Consider the following 16,852-nt stretch of genomic DNA (forward strand, 5'->3'; position numbering starts at 1 on the left):
TATATTTAATAGATGTATATGTATATTTTGATATAAGTATGATTTTTATGAAAAATGAATTAAATATATATTTACGGGCATAATTTTAAGGAAGATGATATTTTTTTTAAGTTCATGATTCATACATGTATTTTATGTTAATCTTAAGGGCATGTAAATGAAATATTTTTGGGAAGTTGATTTGAATTATGGCAATTATGTTCAGGAGCCTACGAATCCCCGTGTTAAAGTTGGGTGAAGTGGCATAAGAGGCATAGGGAATCCCCGTGTTAAGGTTGGGTGAACCTCGCCGCTGCGTACGTTGGTTTATAGATTGATCAATCGCTTATGTTTATGGTCACACTTCAATGATATGACCCACAGGAAATGATTTTTATGTTTATGACATGCCAATGTTTATGTTATGTATTATGTTACGTATTATGTTATGATTTAGATTATGACGCAGTTTATGCATACGATTTTACGATCATGCATGCATTAGAATTCTCAGGTTATTTTTATATACGTTATGTGCTTGCATGTGGTTTTATTTAGTAGTACTCGATATTAAAGGTAGAGCATACTGGGCCTTTAGGCTCACTAGATCTAAATGGTGTGCAGGTGAGTTTTATGTTATTCAGGAGGTTGTGCTCCCGACTGGTGGTGAAGACCTCTGTGCATCCGTGGCGAGCTAGCACACCCGTGACCTTCGCTATCACACCCGTGACCTTCGCTAGCTCATGTTTCAGTTGATTTAGTTTATGAAGTGATATTTTATGTATTGAGCTATTTTCCGCACATGTTTACTATTTTTCATTAGTTTGCATACATTTGAGATTATAGCTGTTTGCATGGAATTTAACCTGTTCGAGTTTTTAAACTTTTAAGATGCAATCGATTTTTATCATGCATTAAATTTTATGAAAATCTATTTCAAGTATAGATGCATATATGTATGGGCATATATGTAATATTAAAAAAAAAAATTTCCTTCGAGTTTGGTTCGCACCAGGAGCTTGGAGTAGCCAGTGACCAGTGAAGACAGCAAGATTAGCTGTAGGTTTTGTGTAGTGACCCTTACCTGGATCACCTACTAAACAGAACTTAGGCATGCACACTACTAGAAAAAATGGCTATGCTGACACATTTTTAATGACATTTGTTCAAAAGTGTAGTTAATATATACCTATCATGACATTTGTAAAAAATCAAAATTTTAATAAAATAAAACTCTTATTAGATATATTATCATGACATTTTTATGAATGCCACGAAAAAATATTAATTTTCCACACTTATGTCCCAATTTTTCATCTTTCCCTCCACGATTTTATTCTTACCGCCCTGCCCCGTGCATCCTGATTTTTCTTCTCTCCAACAATCTGATTGTTTCTACTCTCTCTTTCTCCATCGCCGTTGAGCGGAATTGCCTTCTGTCGCCTAGCAACACCTTTTGCCACCAGCGGCGCCACCATCCTCTCCATATGCCCTTGGCCGTTATTCTTTCCTCTCTAACTGTATCGTGATTTGAAACTCTAGGTGACAAGTTTATGTGTGTTCTATTTCTTTTGTCGATTTAAAAATAGTTTCTTGTTAATTTCTGTGATTTCAGGTGGTAAATAGGTTTTAATCAAGATTAGGTAGAATTTTTATCAAGCACAGATCGTTTTCCAGCCGTGTGACCTTAGATGTTCAGTCGCGAAACACCATTCTCCGCCGCGCAACTGTCTTGTTTCGGTACTTACTAGATCTTGTTTCTTCTTTAAGGATGTTTCAAGGCCTATTAAATTCACTTTTCATAAATTTAGCAGGCTTTCCGATTTAGGATTTTAATCCATTCGAATTTCATTTGATTTCCTTGCATTTATCACACTATTATGATTATTATTTGGGTTCATTGTCGTAGGTACTGGAGTTTTGAATTCAAAGGTATATTTCGACAAACCTAAGTCATAGTTTAATTAGTTAGTGTGATCATTGGGAATTATAGTTGAGTTATTTGAGATGATTGTGGTATTTAAGATTATTGGGATTTTAGTTTATTATTCTGTTATTTAAGATTAGTAATATAAGTTGAAAATGATTGAATTCTAATTTTTTCTGTCCTCGGGGAAGTGAATTCGAATATCGTCGTAGTGACATTGCACGAGTAAATCCAAGGGAATGTTTGTTCTTGTTGCATAGTACGTAATTGCTTAAATCCAAAGTGTGGATTCCGGCATCCGATTAGTTCATATTTGTCTAGATGTGGATAGCATGTTGACTTGCATGTTTCATTAGCTTGGTCAAATTTTAGTTTTAATGATTCTGGTTACAATGTGCTATGCTATTATTTTATAGTATAAAGTATTGGCATCCCGTCCATTCATCATATTTTAGTCAATTACTGTTGTTTGTTCCTTCAGCCTCTTGGTTGATTGTTGTCAACAAAACCAGAAACTTCTGCTGACCATGTCTTTTGCCTTGTCATTTTCCTATATTATGATAGGAACTCCCTGCCTTAGTGGACTTCCTAGATTAATTGATATGTTGCACGTACTTTTTGTGTGCCAGATGATTTTGTTTTATATGATGTTTACTCTTTCGGTAACATCTAAAATTGAGTACAGGGAGTTGTCACGTTATATTGGTGTGATATTGCCTTTAAACAGGATTTGATTTCATGAGTACTATCCCCATGAACATCGGCTTACATGGCGCAGGCGCTTTGACTAGAGTTTTTCCTTGTCTTTTCAGCATCTCAACAATGATCATAAGTCCACGATTTTTCATCTTTTCTGTGTTGGCTTGATGGCTTCAAATTTTGGATATTTCAGTGCCTACTTTACCAGGTTGGATGTCATTCATTAGTATTTTATTTCCCTAAAGTTTATGATAGATGAACAACTTCCATGAAATCTTATGCTTTTCCATGGAAATTGGTTGTAGTCGTGCTAAATTTTCTTCAAGTTTTTGGATCAGGGTTGTTCTGGAGCTAAAACAAATTACTTCTTCATATATTCTGTTCCACAGGCTCTTTCAAAGGGAAACCTTTGTCCTTTTGACATGATAACTTTTCTTAAATTTTATTTTTAGCACCCAGTTAGTAAAACTAGAGAGAAGCAGATAAAAATATGTAAGGAGCTGATACTTGATTTCTACAGAACTCAGAAAATTTTTTCCATTGGAGTGGAAGAAGATTTCCCATTGTTCAGTAATCCTGCTATTGAAAGTGAGTCTTCCCTTCAGTTATCAAAAAAAGAAAGAAAGAAAATCTTCCTGTTTAAGTGTTGTTTTTTTAAGTTGTTTCTCTTTTGAGTCTTTTCCATATATGTTCTGATTTTGTGCTTCTTTCAGTGATGATTCTTATTTGTTTGTTTAATGCAAAGGTGTCTTCCATATATTGGAGTGGGCAGATATAGTAAGTGCCCATATAATATTGGGACTCTATTTACTGATGTACTATATCCTTTTGTTAATATATATTCAAATGTTTGGTTCACTCGAGCATTGTTAGATCTTGTAGTTTAATGTTTCCTTTCTTGATTCTAAACATGCTTTCAGAAATTTTTTTGTATCAAAGTTCTGAAGTTCCTGTAAATTATGTTGGTAGATCTATCTGGTTATTACATACTACTTTCATTGGGTTATGGTAAATTTCTTAGTGGTTTTTTTTACAAAAAAAATCGGTTAGTTTGGTTTTGTTTCCATGCTTCTTGTTGAACCATGTAGATTGGACAAACTGCATCTTGAAATGATATCCTTTTGGTATGTTTTTAGCTTGGTTTGTTCAGTTGGTGATTATGTCTTGGATACTCAAGTTAAAATAGTAAGAACGAGCGAATTTGCCATATTTTATGTTAAATTATAATGTAATTATCAACACCTCCTTTTGAAATATTTAAGTGTTTTATTTATACGTGTGGATTTTGTTCTTACGATGGAGATCGTAATCTTTATGTCCTTGTTCTACCGAAATACGAAAAATTATGACAACATCAAACTAGCCTTGACAATGGATTATAAGCTTTGGAGCAGAGAACTGATCCAACAGGCAAGCTTATGAATATCTGGCCTCGTTTTATTGCTTGGCATTTACAAAAATGGCTGTATAAGAGAATTCACTATTAGCAAATGAGTCCTGTTTTGAGCCATCTATTTCCTTCACTCGTTTGCAGACTCACATGAATTTTTGGCTCTGACTATGTTGTGTTTTGATATGATCTAGACATTCCTTCTATACTCTGTTCTATGTTTTTCACCTCGCTTCTCTCTTCGTAAGTAGGAATTACATCGTGTTGGAAAATATCATAGTTGTGAATCTTCTTCAGCACAGATCCATCATCTCTCTCATTGGAAATGTTCAGAGATCCTCGCTGATTTTTGAAAAGGTTCTGTCTATCTGCAGCTTGCTTCTCCAGTTTTCAATATCATATCATACATGATGCAGATTTGGGAAAAAATATTCTCTTTGGTTAATTGTACTTGCAGGTAACAAGTAATGAAGAGAAAAGAGAATTTTGTCTACAATATGATGTTCCATGATGCTGCGCAACAAATTCAGTTGTTTTTTTTATTGTAGCGATGTATTTATTCCTCGACTCAAATGTATGAAATTGAATATTTTTGAAATTATATATTACAGTGATTTTGTTTTATTTTGATTCATTTTATGTTTTTTTTTTTATTTTATGATTACAAAGAATAATATATGAGAATATTGAGGGTAAAAATGTTGTTAAGAGTGTTGGATGATTTAAAGTGTCTTTATAAACTACTTATAAGGACATTTCTTAGTGTCCTTGTAAATAGAATGATGAGACATTTATAATTGTCATTATATACATCAATAGAAGACATTCAACCGTGTCCTTATTAACATAAAAAGAAGACACTTCTAAATGCCTTTATTGGCAAAAGATTGAGGCATTTGTAATTGTCCTTGTTTTATATCTATCATGACACTTTATAATGCCTTCATAACTTTAAATCAGGGCATTTATGATGTCAGTGTAAGTATTCTATAATGACACTGCAAAATGTCACAAACCTTTAGACGACACGAGAATAGAGGACATTTTACCCAGATGTCACTAAAACATAAATGTCACTATATCTTTAATATAAGGACATTTTTCAATGTCACTAAAAGTCTATATTCTAGTAGTGGCAATTAACTTAATTAAACGGATATCAAAATAAAACTGCAAAAACCATAAACAATATACAATCCCAAGGCAAGGAATCTGTAAATACCCAAATATTATACAACCATATCGAACAGCTGTATTAATCCAATAACAACAGAAATAAAATCTAGGCGAAGCTCCAGCTGACCAACAACTGCCTAGCCCCTCTTGGATCCACCCGCCTCATCCAATCGCAAACCTGCCCCATGGAATAGGGTGTCCAGAAACACAGAGTACGAGACGTGAGCATAAAACGCTCAGTATAAGAGTATGAGTATACGTGCATGCAAAGTGAACTCCCTATAAACTCGAGGTCAAGGATCAGATAACAGAAACAGACCGGGCCCTGGTATGTAGCACGCTGTGCCGTCGCTTCAGGAGTTGGCTCCCATACCATAATACCAGTGGATATGCCAGACCCAAATCGATGGAAGTCCAACCACTAACAGGATAGGGAAAAACCCTACTAACAGACATCTCGAATGAGATAACTCAGTATGCAAATGAATGCAGCATAAATCAATGACATAAAAATCATGCAGTCACATAATACATGCATACTCAGTCAGGATATCTCGAACAGTACTTCCGTACCTCAAGATCAGTGCAAGCTCTACCAACTCTAGGTCCACGCCTATAGTCTGCTCTACACTGTCAAATGATACTACTATCATTAAAGTGCTCTAAAAGCCTTAACTAAGCTATTGCATACTCCTAAATATTTATAGGAAGCAAAAGCTATACCTTTGTCCGTCGTTAGCCCTTTGATGTCGATGCCACCAGAACTTGGGCACAACTCTGCTATGACTTCCAAACGCCTCGACAACTCCCGGGTCAAGCCTAGGAAGGCTAGTATAACTCGAATACGACTAGAGTAGAGAGAAAATCTGGAATTGGCAATTGAAAATGAATTCTCGGCCTTCTATTTATAGACAACGATCGGAGCCTTCGATCCTCGATCGGAACTTCCGAACCTCGATCAAAACGTCCTATCCTGCCATCGGAGCTTTCGAAGATCCTGATCTACCACGTGTCAAAATATCACTTGTTGACTTCGGATAGGGGTGATCGGAGCTTTCGACACGTCATGCCTGACGTAATACCATCGGAGCTTCCAATCTTGTTCGGAGCTTCCGAACTCACCTTCGAAGCTTCCGAACTCTTCCCAAGTAATTATGATTAATTCCTTAATTACTGATTTTGGTTACGGGCTACTACATTCTCCCTCACTTAAGATATTTCGTCCTCGAAATCAAATCTTAAGTACTGAATGTAATACAGAAATCAGAAACATTCTTTATTCAAATCAAACGTTTACAGAGTTTGCAACTGAATACAACTTAAGAATGAAATCAAAACAACTCAGGATGGTCTTCACGCATCCTGTCCTCAAGCTCCCAAGTAGCTTCCTCAGTGCCTCGGCGCTGCCACTGAACTAAAACCAAAGGAATGACTTTGTTTCACAAAACCTTATCCTTATAATCCAGGATACGAATAGGTTTCTCAACATAGGTCAAATCCTTGCTCACATGAACCTCAGACTGCAGAATATGAGACTCATCCGCCACATACCGTCGCAACAGAGATATGTGGAACATGTCGTGAATACTGAAAAGATGCGGTAGCAAAGCTAGTCGATAAGACAAATCGCCAAAGCTCTCCAAGATCTCAAACGGACCAATAAATCTGGGAGACAACTTGCCCTTAAGGCCAAATCTGAGAATTTTGCAAAAAGGTGACACTCTCAGAAACACTTTCTCCCCGACATCGAACTGCAAAGGCCTACGCTTAGTGTGAGCATAGCTAGCCTGACGATCCTGTGCAGTCTTAATCCGTTTCTTGATCTGATCAACAATTTCTATCGCCTGCTGGATAAACTCCGGTCCCTCAGCCTGTCTCTCCCCCACTTCTTCACAGAAGAGTGGAGTACGACAATGTCGCCCATACAATGCCTCAAAAGGTGCCATCCCAATACTAGTATGATAGCTATTGTTGTACGCAAACTCGATCAATGGAAAATGATCCTGCCAGGCTGAACCAAAATCCATGACGCACGCTCTAAGCATATCCTCCAAAGTACGGATAGTGCTCTCTGACTGACCATCAGTCTTCGGATGATAGGCAGTACTCAAACTGAGAGTAGTAACCATCGCACGTTGAACACTCCCACAGAATCTAGAAGTAAACCTGGGGTCTCGATCGCTGACAATGCTCACAGGCACTCCATGAAGTCGAACGATCTCCTGAATGTACAACCGAGCCATACGATCCACATTGTACTCCCGGCTATAGGCAATGAAATGCGCTGACTTGGTGAGTCGGTCCACCACAACCCAGATAGCATCACAGTTCCTCGGGGATACCGGCAAATGGGTCACAAAGTCCATTGTGATAAACTCCCATTTCCATTCAGGAATAGGCAAACTGTGAAGCAATTCTCCAGGTCGTCGGTGCTCTGCCTTGACCTGTTGACACACCAAACATCTCGTAACAAACTGATAAACACTGCGTTTCATTCCTTTCCACCAGAAATGAGTACGTAGATCCTTGTACATCTTGTTGCTCCCAGGATGAATGCTCAACTTAGTGCGATGCGCCTGAGACAAAATCTCCTCTCGCAACTCTACATCCCGCGGAATCACAAGCCTACCAGACAAACACAGAAATCCATCTGATTGATAATGAAATCCAGACGAGCTACCCTCGTTAGCTAGACGAGCTAAATGCTGGGTCTTCGAATCCGACATCTGAGCATCTCGAATCCGCGAATACAAAACTGGCTCAGATAATATCGCAAACATCTGGATACCCCACATACCTTTATTATGCTTGAAGGTATAACTTGAAGTACAATAGTCACTAATCGCACTAGACATCGAACAAGTCTGTAGTGCGGATAGTCGCACCTTGCGACTCAAAGCATCAGCAGTGAGATTAGTAGCTCCAGGATGGTACTTAATCTCGCAATCATAGTCCTTAAGAAAGTCCATCCAACGTCTCTGCCTCATGTTCAACTCCGCCTGAGTGAAAAAATATTTGAGACTCTTATGGTCGGTGAAGATCTCAAATTTCTCGCCATACAGATAATGACGCCAGATCTTCAAAGCGAACACAATGGCTGCCAATTACAAATCATGGACTGGGTAATTGTCCTCGTGAAGCTTCAGCTGTCTAGAAGCGTATGCGATCACATGCCCATTCTGAGTCAGGACACAACCTAACCCCTAAAGAGAAGCATCAGTATATACCACATACCCTCTAGATCCTGACGGTAATGCCAACACCGGCGCAGAAGTCAACCGTCGTCGAAGTTCACAGAAGTTCTCCTCACACTCGGAGGACCACTCGAAATCCACACCCTTGCGGGTAAGCTGCATCAAAGGTCGAGCTAACTGAGAGAAGTTCAGAATGAAGCGACGATAATATCCTGCTAGACCCAAAAAACTACGGATCTCAACAATCGTCGTCGGACGCGACCAATTAAGCACCGCCTCAATCTTGCTTGGATCAACAAAAATCCCCTCCCTAGATATGATATGGCCAAGAAAGACCACTCTATCCATCCAGAACTCACACTTGCTCAGCTTGGCGTACAACTGCTCATCTTGAAGAGTCTGCAGTACCAACCGCAAGTGAGAAACATGCTCTTCCGTATTATGCGAATACACCAGAATGTCAACAATGAAAACCACGACAAACTTGTCCAAATACTCCCTGAATATAGCCGGCGCATTAGTCAAACCAAATGGCATCACTAGGAACTCGTAATGCCCATAGCGAGTACGGAATGCAGTCTTGGCTATGTCCTAATCACGGACTCTCAACTGATGATACCCAGATCTCAAGTCAATCTTGGAGTAAACTGAAGTGCCCTGCAGCTGATCAAACAAGTCATCAATACGAGGCAACGAATACTTGTTCTTCACAGTGACTCGATTCAGCTGCCGATAGTCAATGCACAGCCACATCTACCCATCCTTCTTCTTTACAAAAAGAATAGGAGCTCCCCAAGGAGATACACTAGGACGAATGTACCCCTTGTCCAAAAGATCCTGTAGCTGATTCTTCAACTCACGCATCTCTGACGGAGCCAGACGATACGGTGCTCGAGAAATAGGAGAAGTACCCGGCATCAACTCTATGCCAAACTCAACTTCCCTAACAGGAGAAAAACCCGGAATCTCATCAGGAAATACATATGGGAATTCATCCATAACAGGAATACTATCTATTCTAATGCTCTCAGCGGACAAATCAACTGCATAGATAAGGTAGCTTTCCCCACCAGACTCTAGAGCTCGATAGGTTCTCAAAGCTGATACCAAAGGCATCGGGGGTCGCGCTCCCTCTCCATAGAAAAACCATCTATCACTCCCCTCTGGATGAAAGCGTACTAATCTCTGATATCAGTCCACTGAAGCTCGACAGGTAGTCAACATATCTATTCCCAGAATGCAATCAAAGTCGTCCATCGCAAGAACCATGAGATTCGCTAACAGAATGTTCCCTTCGAACTCTAAAGGGCAACCCATCACTCGATGCTTAGCCAAAGTAGATTGGCCCGTCAGAGTAGAAACAGACATCACTACGTCTAGTGCAATGCATGGTAACTTATGGCTCTTAACAAAACATGCAGAAATGAAGGAATGAGATGCACCAGTGTCAATAAGTACAAGAGCAGGTATACCATAAAGCAGAAATGTACCTGCGATGACTTTCTCATTCTCCTCCACTGCCTGATCATGTCTTAGGGCAAACACCTGGCCAGAAGCTCGTGGCCTCAAATGAGAACTCCCAGCAGGCTGTCCCTGCAACCTCTGCTGAACGGTGGCCTGAGAACCAGATCCTGAACCAGAACCAAAACCGCCTCCCCCAGATAGTGGACAATCCCTCCGGATATGACCAGTCTCTCCACAATGGAAACAAGCTCCAGAAGCTCTACGGCACTTGTCGGATGGATGGTTCTTCCCACAGTGATCACACTTGTCCTTCTTACCAAAACGGACAACACTAGCATAGCCAGAGGAAAAAGAAGTAGATCCAGACTTCTTGAAAGATTGGGCATGGGGACCCAAAGAACTGGCAGGTCTCGACTGAGAGAAAGACCTGTTTTGTCGAATGCTGTCCTCCGCCAGGTGACAACGGCTCACCAAACCCTTGTAGGACATGTCATCACCAACTGCCACACGGTCATGGATCTCAGGGTTAAGGCCCTGAAGGAACAGATTATACTTCATCTTGGAGCTGTCGGAAATCTCGGGGCAATAGGATAGTAGATCAAAGAACTTTTGCTGATACTCATCAATAGACATGGCTCCCTGTCGCAGACTCAGTAGCTCGCCTGCCTTCGACTGACGGAGTGCAGGAGGAAAATACAGCTTCTGAAAAGCTGTGCGGAACTCGGCCCAGGTGGCCACTCCCCTCGCCGCAACAAAAGGTGCAGAAGTAAACCTTCACCACCTGCGCGCACGTCCATCCAGAAGATAACCCAGTGTCTCAATCTTCTGCTCCTCGGTGCATTGGAAAGTCTGAAAAGTCATCTTCATGTGGTCTAACTAATTCTCTGCATCCTTTGGAAACTCACCTCCAACCAAGGGCTTAGGTGCCATCTGAAAGAATAGACAAACACTGAAACGGTCCTCATCTCGATGACGATGGTGGCTTTCCCGACGAGGCTCCCGGTCGGCATCACCCCAACGCCCACCAATACTGCCATGAGAAATTTGGTCGTCACAATATGCCATCTACAAAATTAACCTAACGGTTATCTTTATGTAGAATCTAAATCCCAAGAATACTTTGTATGCTCTGATACCATAAATGTAGTGACCCTTACCTGGATCACCTACTAAACAGAACTTAGGAATGCAATTAACTTAATTAAATGGATATCAGAATAAAATTGCGGAAACCATAAACAATATACAATCCCAAGGCAAGGAACCCAAATATTATACAACCATATTGAACAGCTGTATTAATCCAATAACAACAGAAATAAAACCTAGGCAAAGCTCTAGCTGACCAACAACTGCCTAGCCCCTCTTGGATCCACCCGCCTCATCCAATCGCAAACCTGCCCCATGAAATAGGGTGTCCAGAAACACAGAGTATGAGACGTGAGCATAAAACGCTCAGTACGAGAGTATGAGTATACATACATGAAAAGTGAACTCCCTATAAACTCGAGGTCAAGGATTAGATAACAGAGATAGACCGGGCCCTGGTATGTAGCACGCTGTGCCGTCGCTTCAGGAGGTGGCTCCCATACCATAATACCAGTGGATATTCCGGACCCAAATCGATGGAAGTCCAACCACTAACAGGATAGGGAAAAACCCTACTAACAGACATCTCGAAGGATATAGCTCAGTATGCAAATGAATGCAGCATAAATCAATGACATAAAAATCATGCAGTCACATAATACATGCATACTCAGTCAGGATATCTCGAACAGTACTTCCGTACCTCAAAATCAGTGCAAGATCTACCAACTCTAGGTCCACGCCTATAGTTTGCTCTACACTGTCAAATGATACTACTATCATTAAAGTGCTCTAAAAGCCTTAACTAAGCTATTGCATACTCCTAAATATTTATAGGAAGCAAAAGCTATACCTTCGTCCGTCGCCCTTTGATGTCGATGCCACCAGAACTTGGGCACAACTCTACTATGACTTCCAAATGCCTCGACGACTCCCGGGTCAAGCCTAGGAAGGCTATAATAACTCGAATACGACTAGAGTAGAGAGGAAATCCGGAATTTGCAATTGAAAGTGAATTCTCGGCCTTCTATTTATAGACAACGATCGGAGCCTCCGATCCTCGATCGGAACTTCCGAACCTCGATCGGAACGTCCGATCCTGCCATCGGAGCTTCCGAAGATCATGATCTTCCACGTGTCAAAATATCACTTGTTGACTTCGGATAGGGGTGATCGGAGCTTCCGATCCAACCACACGTCATGCCTGACGTAATACCATCGGAGCTTCCGATCCTGCATCGGAGCTTCCGATCCTGTTCGGAGCTTCCGAACTCTTCCCAAGTAATTATGATTAATTCGATAATTACTAATTTTGGTTACGGGCTACTACATTTTGCCCTTTAGGCTTATTTATTCGATTGTGTTGTATAATCAAATTTGTTTAACCGGTTGTATTCTGCCGGTCTGCTTTTATTCAAGTCTTCCGCAACGATTTATTTTAATGCATGCTTTATTATGCTCTTAACTCTGATTAGGTAGTGGACCCGGGTTGGGTTGCTACAGCTGTTAAGGGCTGCCTAGGATAGATGAAAGGGAGTTCAAATGGTGCTTTGGATGCGGTTTAGGAATGTATAAAGGGCGGTAGGTGAAGGGTTAGTGGGCTGAATTTGTGGTTGTGTGTTAGGATAGATCCGGTTGAGGTAAGTCGGCCTAGAATATGAGCATGCCTACCATCTTTATACTATACTGCAGGTCTTGAGGGAGAGACAGCTGTACGCGAAGCTGAGTAAGTGTGACTTCTGGATTGACCGAGTTGTGTTCCTTGGTCATGTCATTTCTCAAGATGGCGTATCTGTTGATCCTAGCAAGACAGAGGCTATTCTAAATTGGTCACATCCGACTACAGCTTCTGAGATTCGTAGCTTCCTTGGTTTAGCAGGATACTATCGTCGTTTTGTGGAGAATTTCTCTCAGATTGCTAAGCCTTTGACTCAGCTGACGAAGAAAGACGTTTCTTTCATTTGGTCTGATGCTTGTGAAGACAGTTTTCGTGAGTTGAGATGTCGTCTGAAGACAGCTCCAGTTCTTGCTTTACCGTTTGGATTAGGTGGTTTTGTAGTCTTCACTGATGCTTCTCTCCAGGGTTTGGGGTATGTGTTGACTCAAAATGGCAACGTGATCGCTTATGCCTCCAGACAGCTGAAGACTCATGAGTAGAACTATCCCGTACATGATTTAGAGCTTGCAGCCATTGTCTTTTCTCTTAAGATATGGCGTCACTATTTGTACGGTGAACGATTCGAGATCTTCACCGATCATAAGAGTTTGAAGTATCTATTCACTCAGGCTGAGTTGAACATGCGGCAGCGTCGTTGGATGGATCTGTTGAAGGATTACGATTGTGAGATCAAGTACCATCCAGGTTCTTCAAATCCTGTTGCTGATGCGCTTAGTCGCAAAGTATATGTGAGTTCCCTTCGTACCAGTTCGGTTTCGAAGGCAGTGGAGGAGTGTTGTTCTTTGGGATTCACGTTCCGTCATAAGAAAGAACAACAAGGGATTCGTGTCTCTTCTGTGCTTGCAGAGCCAGCGCTATACAGAAGAATCCGGGAAGCTCAGAATTCTGATCTGAAGACTCAGAAGTTAGCCCGGCTGGCTGAGGGTGATAACACTTCTGGTTTCCATTTGCAGGGAGACGGTCTGTTGTATCTTTCTGGTCAAGTTGTGGTACCCGATGACTCTACTTTGAGGGATGAGATCTTATCGCAAGCTCACCGTAGTCGATTTTCTGTACATCCAGGCAGCATGAAGATGTATAAGGATCTTCGCACTCGATTTTGGTGGAAGGGGATGAAGCGCAGCGTTTATCAGTTTGTATCCCGATGCCTTGTGTGTCAGCAGGTCAAGGCAGAGTTTAGACGACCCGGAGGATTACTTCACAGCTTAGAGATTCCTGAATGGAAGTGGGAGCATGTGACGATGGACTTTGTCACCCACTTGCCCATGTCTTCTAGGAATTGTGACGCTATTTGGGTTGTCGTGGATCGGTTGTCGAAGTCAGCGCATTTTATTCCCTATAACCGCGATTACACCTTTGATAGGATGGCACAATTGTATGTGCGGGAGATTGTTCGATTGCATGGGATTTCGTTGAGAATTGTCAGCGATAGAGATCCGAGATTCACCTCGAGATTTTGGGGTAGTTTCCAGCGAGCCCTTGGTACTAGTTTGAGCTTGAGTACGGCTTATCATCCAGAGATGGACGGACAATCGGAGCGTACTATTCGCACTCTAGAGGATATGCTTCGCGCGACGGTGATGGATTTTGGTCCAGCGTGGCATGATCATTTACCCTTGGTGGAGTTCGCCTACAACAATAGTTTCCATCGCAGCATTGGCATGGCACCATTTGAGGCTCTTTATGGACGCCTTTTTCGTACACCTTTGGTTTGGGACGAGGTTGGCGAGCGTCAGGTTGAGGGTCCTCAGATGATTCAGCAGATAATTGATGCAGTAGAATTGATCCGACGCAGGGTTAAGACAGCCCAGGATCGACAGGATAGCTACGCGAACACTCACCACAGGCCACTTCATTTTGAAGTAGGGGAGTATGTTTTCTTGCATGTGTCACCTTTTCGGAAGGTGATGAGGTTTGGTCGCAAGGGTAAACTGACACCTAGATTTATTGATCCTTTCGAGATTCTTGAGAAGGTTGGGGATGTTGCTTATCGTTTGGCCTTGCCACCCGATCTTTCGGAGATCCACGATGTGTTCCACGTGTCCTTGTTGAGGCAGTATGTGGCGGACGAGTCACATATCTTGCATCCGACCGAGGTAAAGGTAGATCGGGATCTTTCGTATGTGGAGAAACCCCTGCGAATTCTTGACAGGAAGGAAAAGGTACTTCGTAAAAAGCGCATACCATTGGTTATGGTACAGTGGCAGCGCAGAGGTACAGAGGAAGCTATTTGGGAGTTGGAGAGCCGGATGTTAGCCGAGCACCCCGAGTTATTTTGAGATTTTGTATTTCCTTGTATCGAGTTTATATTTGTTCAGTTGTAATAAAGAACGTTTGGTTGGCTATTTATATTTTCCTCTAAAACTTAAATTTCGAGGACGAAATTTCTTAAGTGGGGGAGAATGTAGTAACCCGCATTTCTAATTAGTGATTAATGAGTAATTAATCACATGATCATGTTTAGATTAAGTAAAACATGATTAAGTAAATTCCTGTTGGAATAACGGACTTCATAAATGGATTCAGAGCACCCGAATTAGTTAAATTGGTTCAGCAGGATCGGACGGTCCGAAGAGGAGTTCGGACGATCCGAAGGGGATCGGAAGCTCCGTGCCAGGATCGGAGGCTCCGATCGAGATTGGACGCTCCGTCGGTAAGATCGGACATTCCGATCGGGACCAGGGCACACGTCATTGCTTACATCAGCAAGGTGACATCATGGCTGACGTAATATTGGGCGATCGGACGCTCCGAAGGAGGGATCGGAGGTTCCGATCGAGTTCGGACGGTTCGAACCGAGTTCGGAGGCTCCGAACGTTTCCTATAAATAGGATGGTCCGAGAATTCATTTTCTCGCACCAATTCCCTCTCTTCTCTCTCGATTCCTAAGCCTTCTAACTCAGATCTAGGGAGATCTAGGCGTCCTACGGGGAATCCGGAAGTGGCTTAGTGATCTAGATGTCGTCGCAGAGCTACGGCCTAGTTTTGAGGCTATCTTCAGCAAAGGGCTAACGACGAACGCAGGTATAGCTTTGGCATCCTAAAAATATTTAGGAGTATGCAATAGCTTAGTTAAGGCTTTTAGAGCTTAATTGTTGATGCATGGATATTTGCATTGTAGTAGCTAGTAGACTGGACTAGTAGGCTTGGAGTCTAGACCAGCAGAGCTATGTTTGACCAGCAGTGTTAGAGGTACGTAAGTACTGACCGAGATAGCCGACATGATATATTTGCTTATATGTTGCATGAGTATGTGCTATATGTTTTATCACGTTTTAGCATGTTTTACCGCCTTAGCACATACATGATTTTACGTGTGACTGCATCCGGAGAGATGTGAGTCATTGACAGTCTCCATAGGGAAACATGATCTCATTTTGGACTCGAGTCAGGTATGACAGTTTTCATATGGGACTTGTATCCTATTTTGGATTCGGGTCAGGATGGGGTTGGCTCAGCCTTGATATGGAATATACGAGTACCCCGCGGAGTAGCTCTCTAGCCGGTGCTGTATATTCCCGGCGCCATGAGCAAGTGTTTTCACTTGAGTTTTAAATCATCTGTGTGCGCATATTTGTATTTATATCATTGCTTCGTATTGAGCGTTCTAGCTCACGCCCCTGTGTTTGGGTATTGTGTACCTTGTGGCAGGGCAGGTTTGAGGCTGGACGGTCCAGGCGGCTCTCAGCAGGATTGAGCTTTGGAGAGTGCGAGGTTGTAGAGGGTAGGGATTTATTTACCCTGAACCTTCGATTTGGTTGTATAACAGTATTTATACACTTGTGATAGCTTCGGTTGTATTCTGCCGATTGGATTTGTTGTATTTTAATTATCCGCTCTTTACGCTATAAACTTTATTAGCGTGCGCTTTTACTATAACTCTGATTAGGTAGTGGATCCGGGTTGAGTCACTACATTTTTGGTATCAGAGCGACGCATTGCACTGGGAATATCGTAAAGCGGATTAAGTAATTATCTGTTCTTATCTAACAGTTGGCAGATTACGACGAGAGTCACGGTAGCGTAGACGGCGGTCGTTGGGGCGATCCAGATGATCGTAGACATCGGGGACAGCCCGAGGAGCGCAGGCGAGTGAGCATGCATAGGTTTTAGGAAGTTAGCCCGAAGCATTTGACGGGTGGTGAGACAGCCGAAGAGGCGGAGGATTGGATGGAGAGGATGGAGCAGTGCTTCCAGGAGTTCTACCTCCGCACCGTTCATAGCAGCTAGAGGTGCAGCTACTTGGGTGGAGTTCC

The 16,852-nt window shown here is 41.9% G+C and overlaps 1 protein-coding gene across 12 annotated transcripts; it reads left to right on the top strand.

Annotated features, from left to right (window-relative positions):
* Positions 1-1,338: 1,338 nt before the first annotated feature.
* On the top strand, positions 1,339-4,619 carry LOC140866335 (uncharacterized). Of its 12 annotated transcripts, none has more exons than XM_073271305.1 (7): positions 1,339-1,521; positions 1,595-1,719; positions 1,889-1,911; positions 2,719-2,813; positions 3,133-3,193; positions 4,293-4,352; positions 4,453-4,619. In XM_073271305.1, exons 2-7 carry the CDS (start codon positions 1,671-1,673, stop codon positions 4,504-4,506), a joined length of 342 nt encoding a protein of 113 aa, XP_073127406.1. In that variant the 5' UTR covers positions 1,339-1,521; positions 1,595-1,670; the 3' UTR covers positions 4,507-4,619. The 12 variants fall into 12 exon arrangements, 6 of the variants coding, with proteins under 6 accessions (XP_073127406.1, XP_073127407.1, XP_073127410.1 ...); XM_073271306.1 differs by having other exon boundaries at positions 1,339-1,499; XR_012144857.1 differs by having other exon boundaries at positions 1,339-1,719; positions 3,126-3,193; positions 4,247-4,352.
* The last annotated feature ends 12,233 nt before the right edge of the window (positions 4,620-16,852 follow it).

This window comes from Henckelia pumila, chromosome 4 (genome assembly GCF_033568475.1).
Source record: "Henckelia pumila isolate YLH828 chromosome 4, ASM3356847v2, whole genome shotgun sequence".
In the NCBI taxonomy this organism is placed as follows: Eukaryota; Viridiplantae; Streptophyta; class Magnoliopsida; order Lamiales; family Gesneriaceae; genus Henckelia; species Henckelia pumila.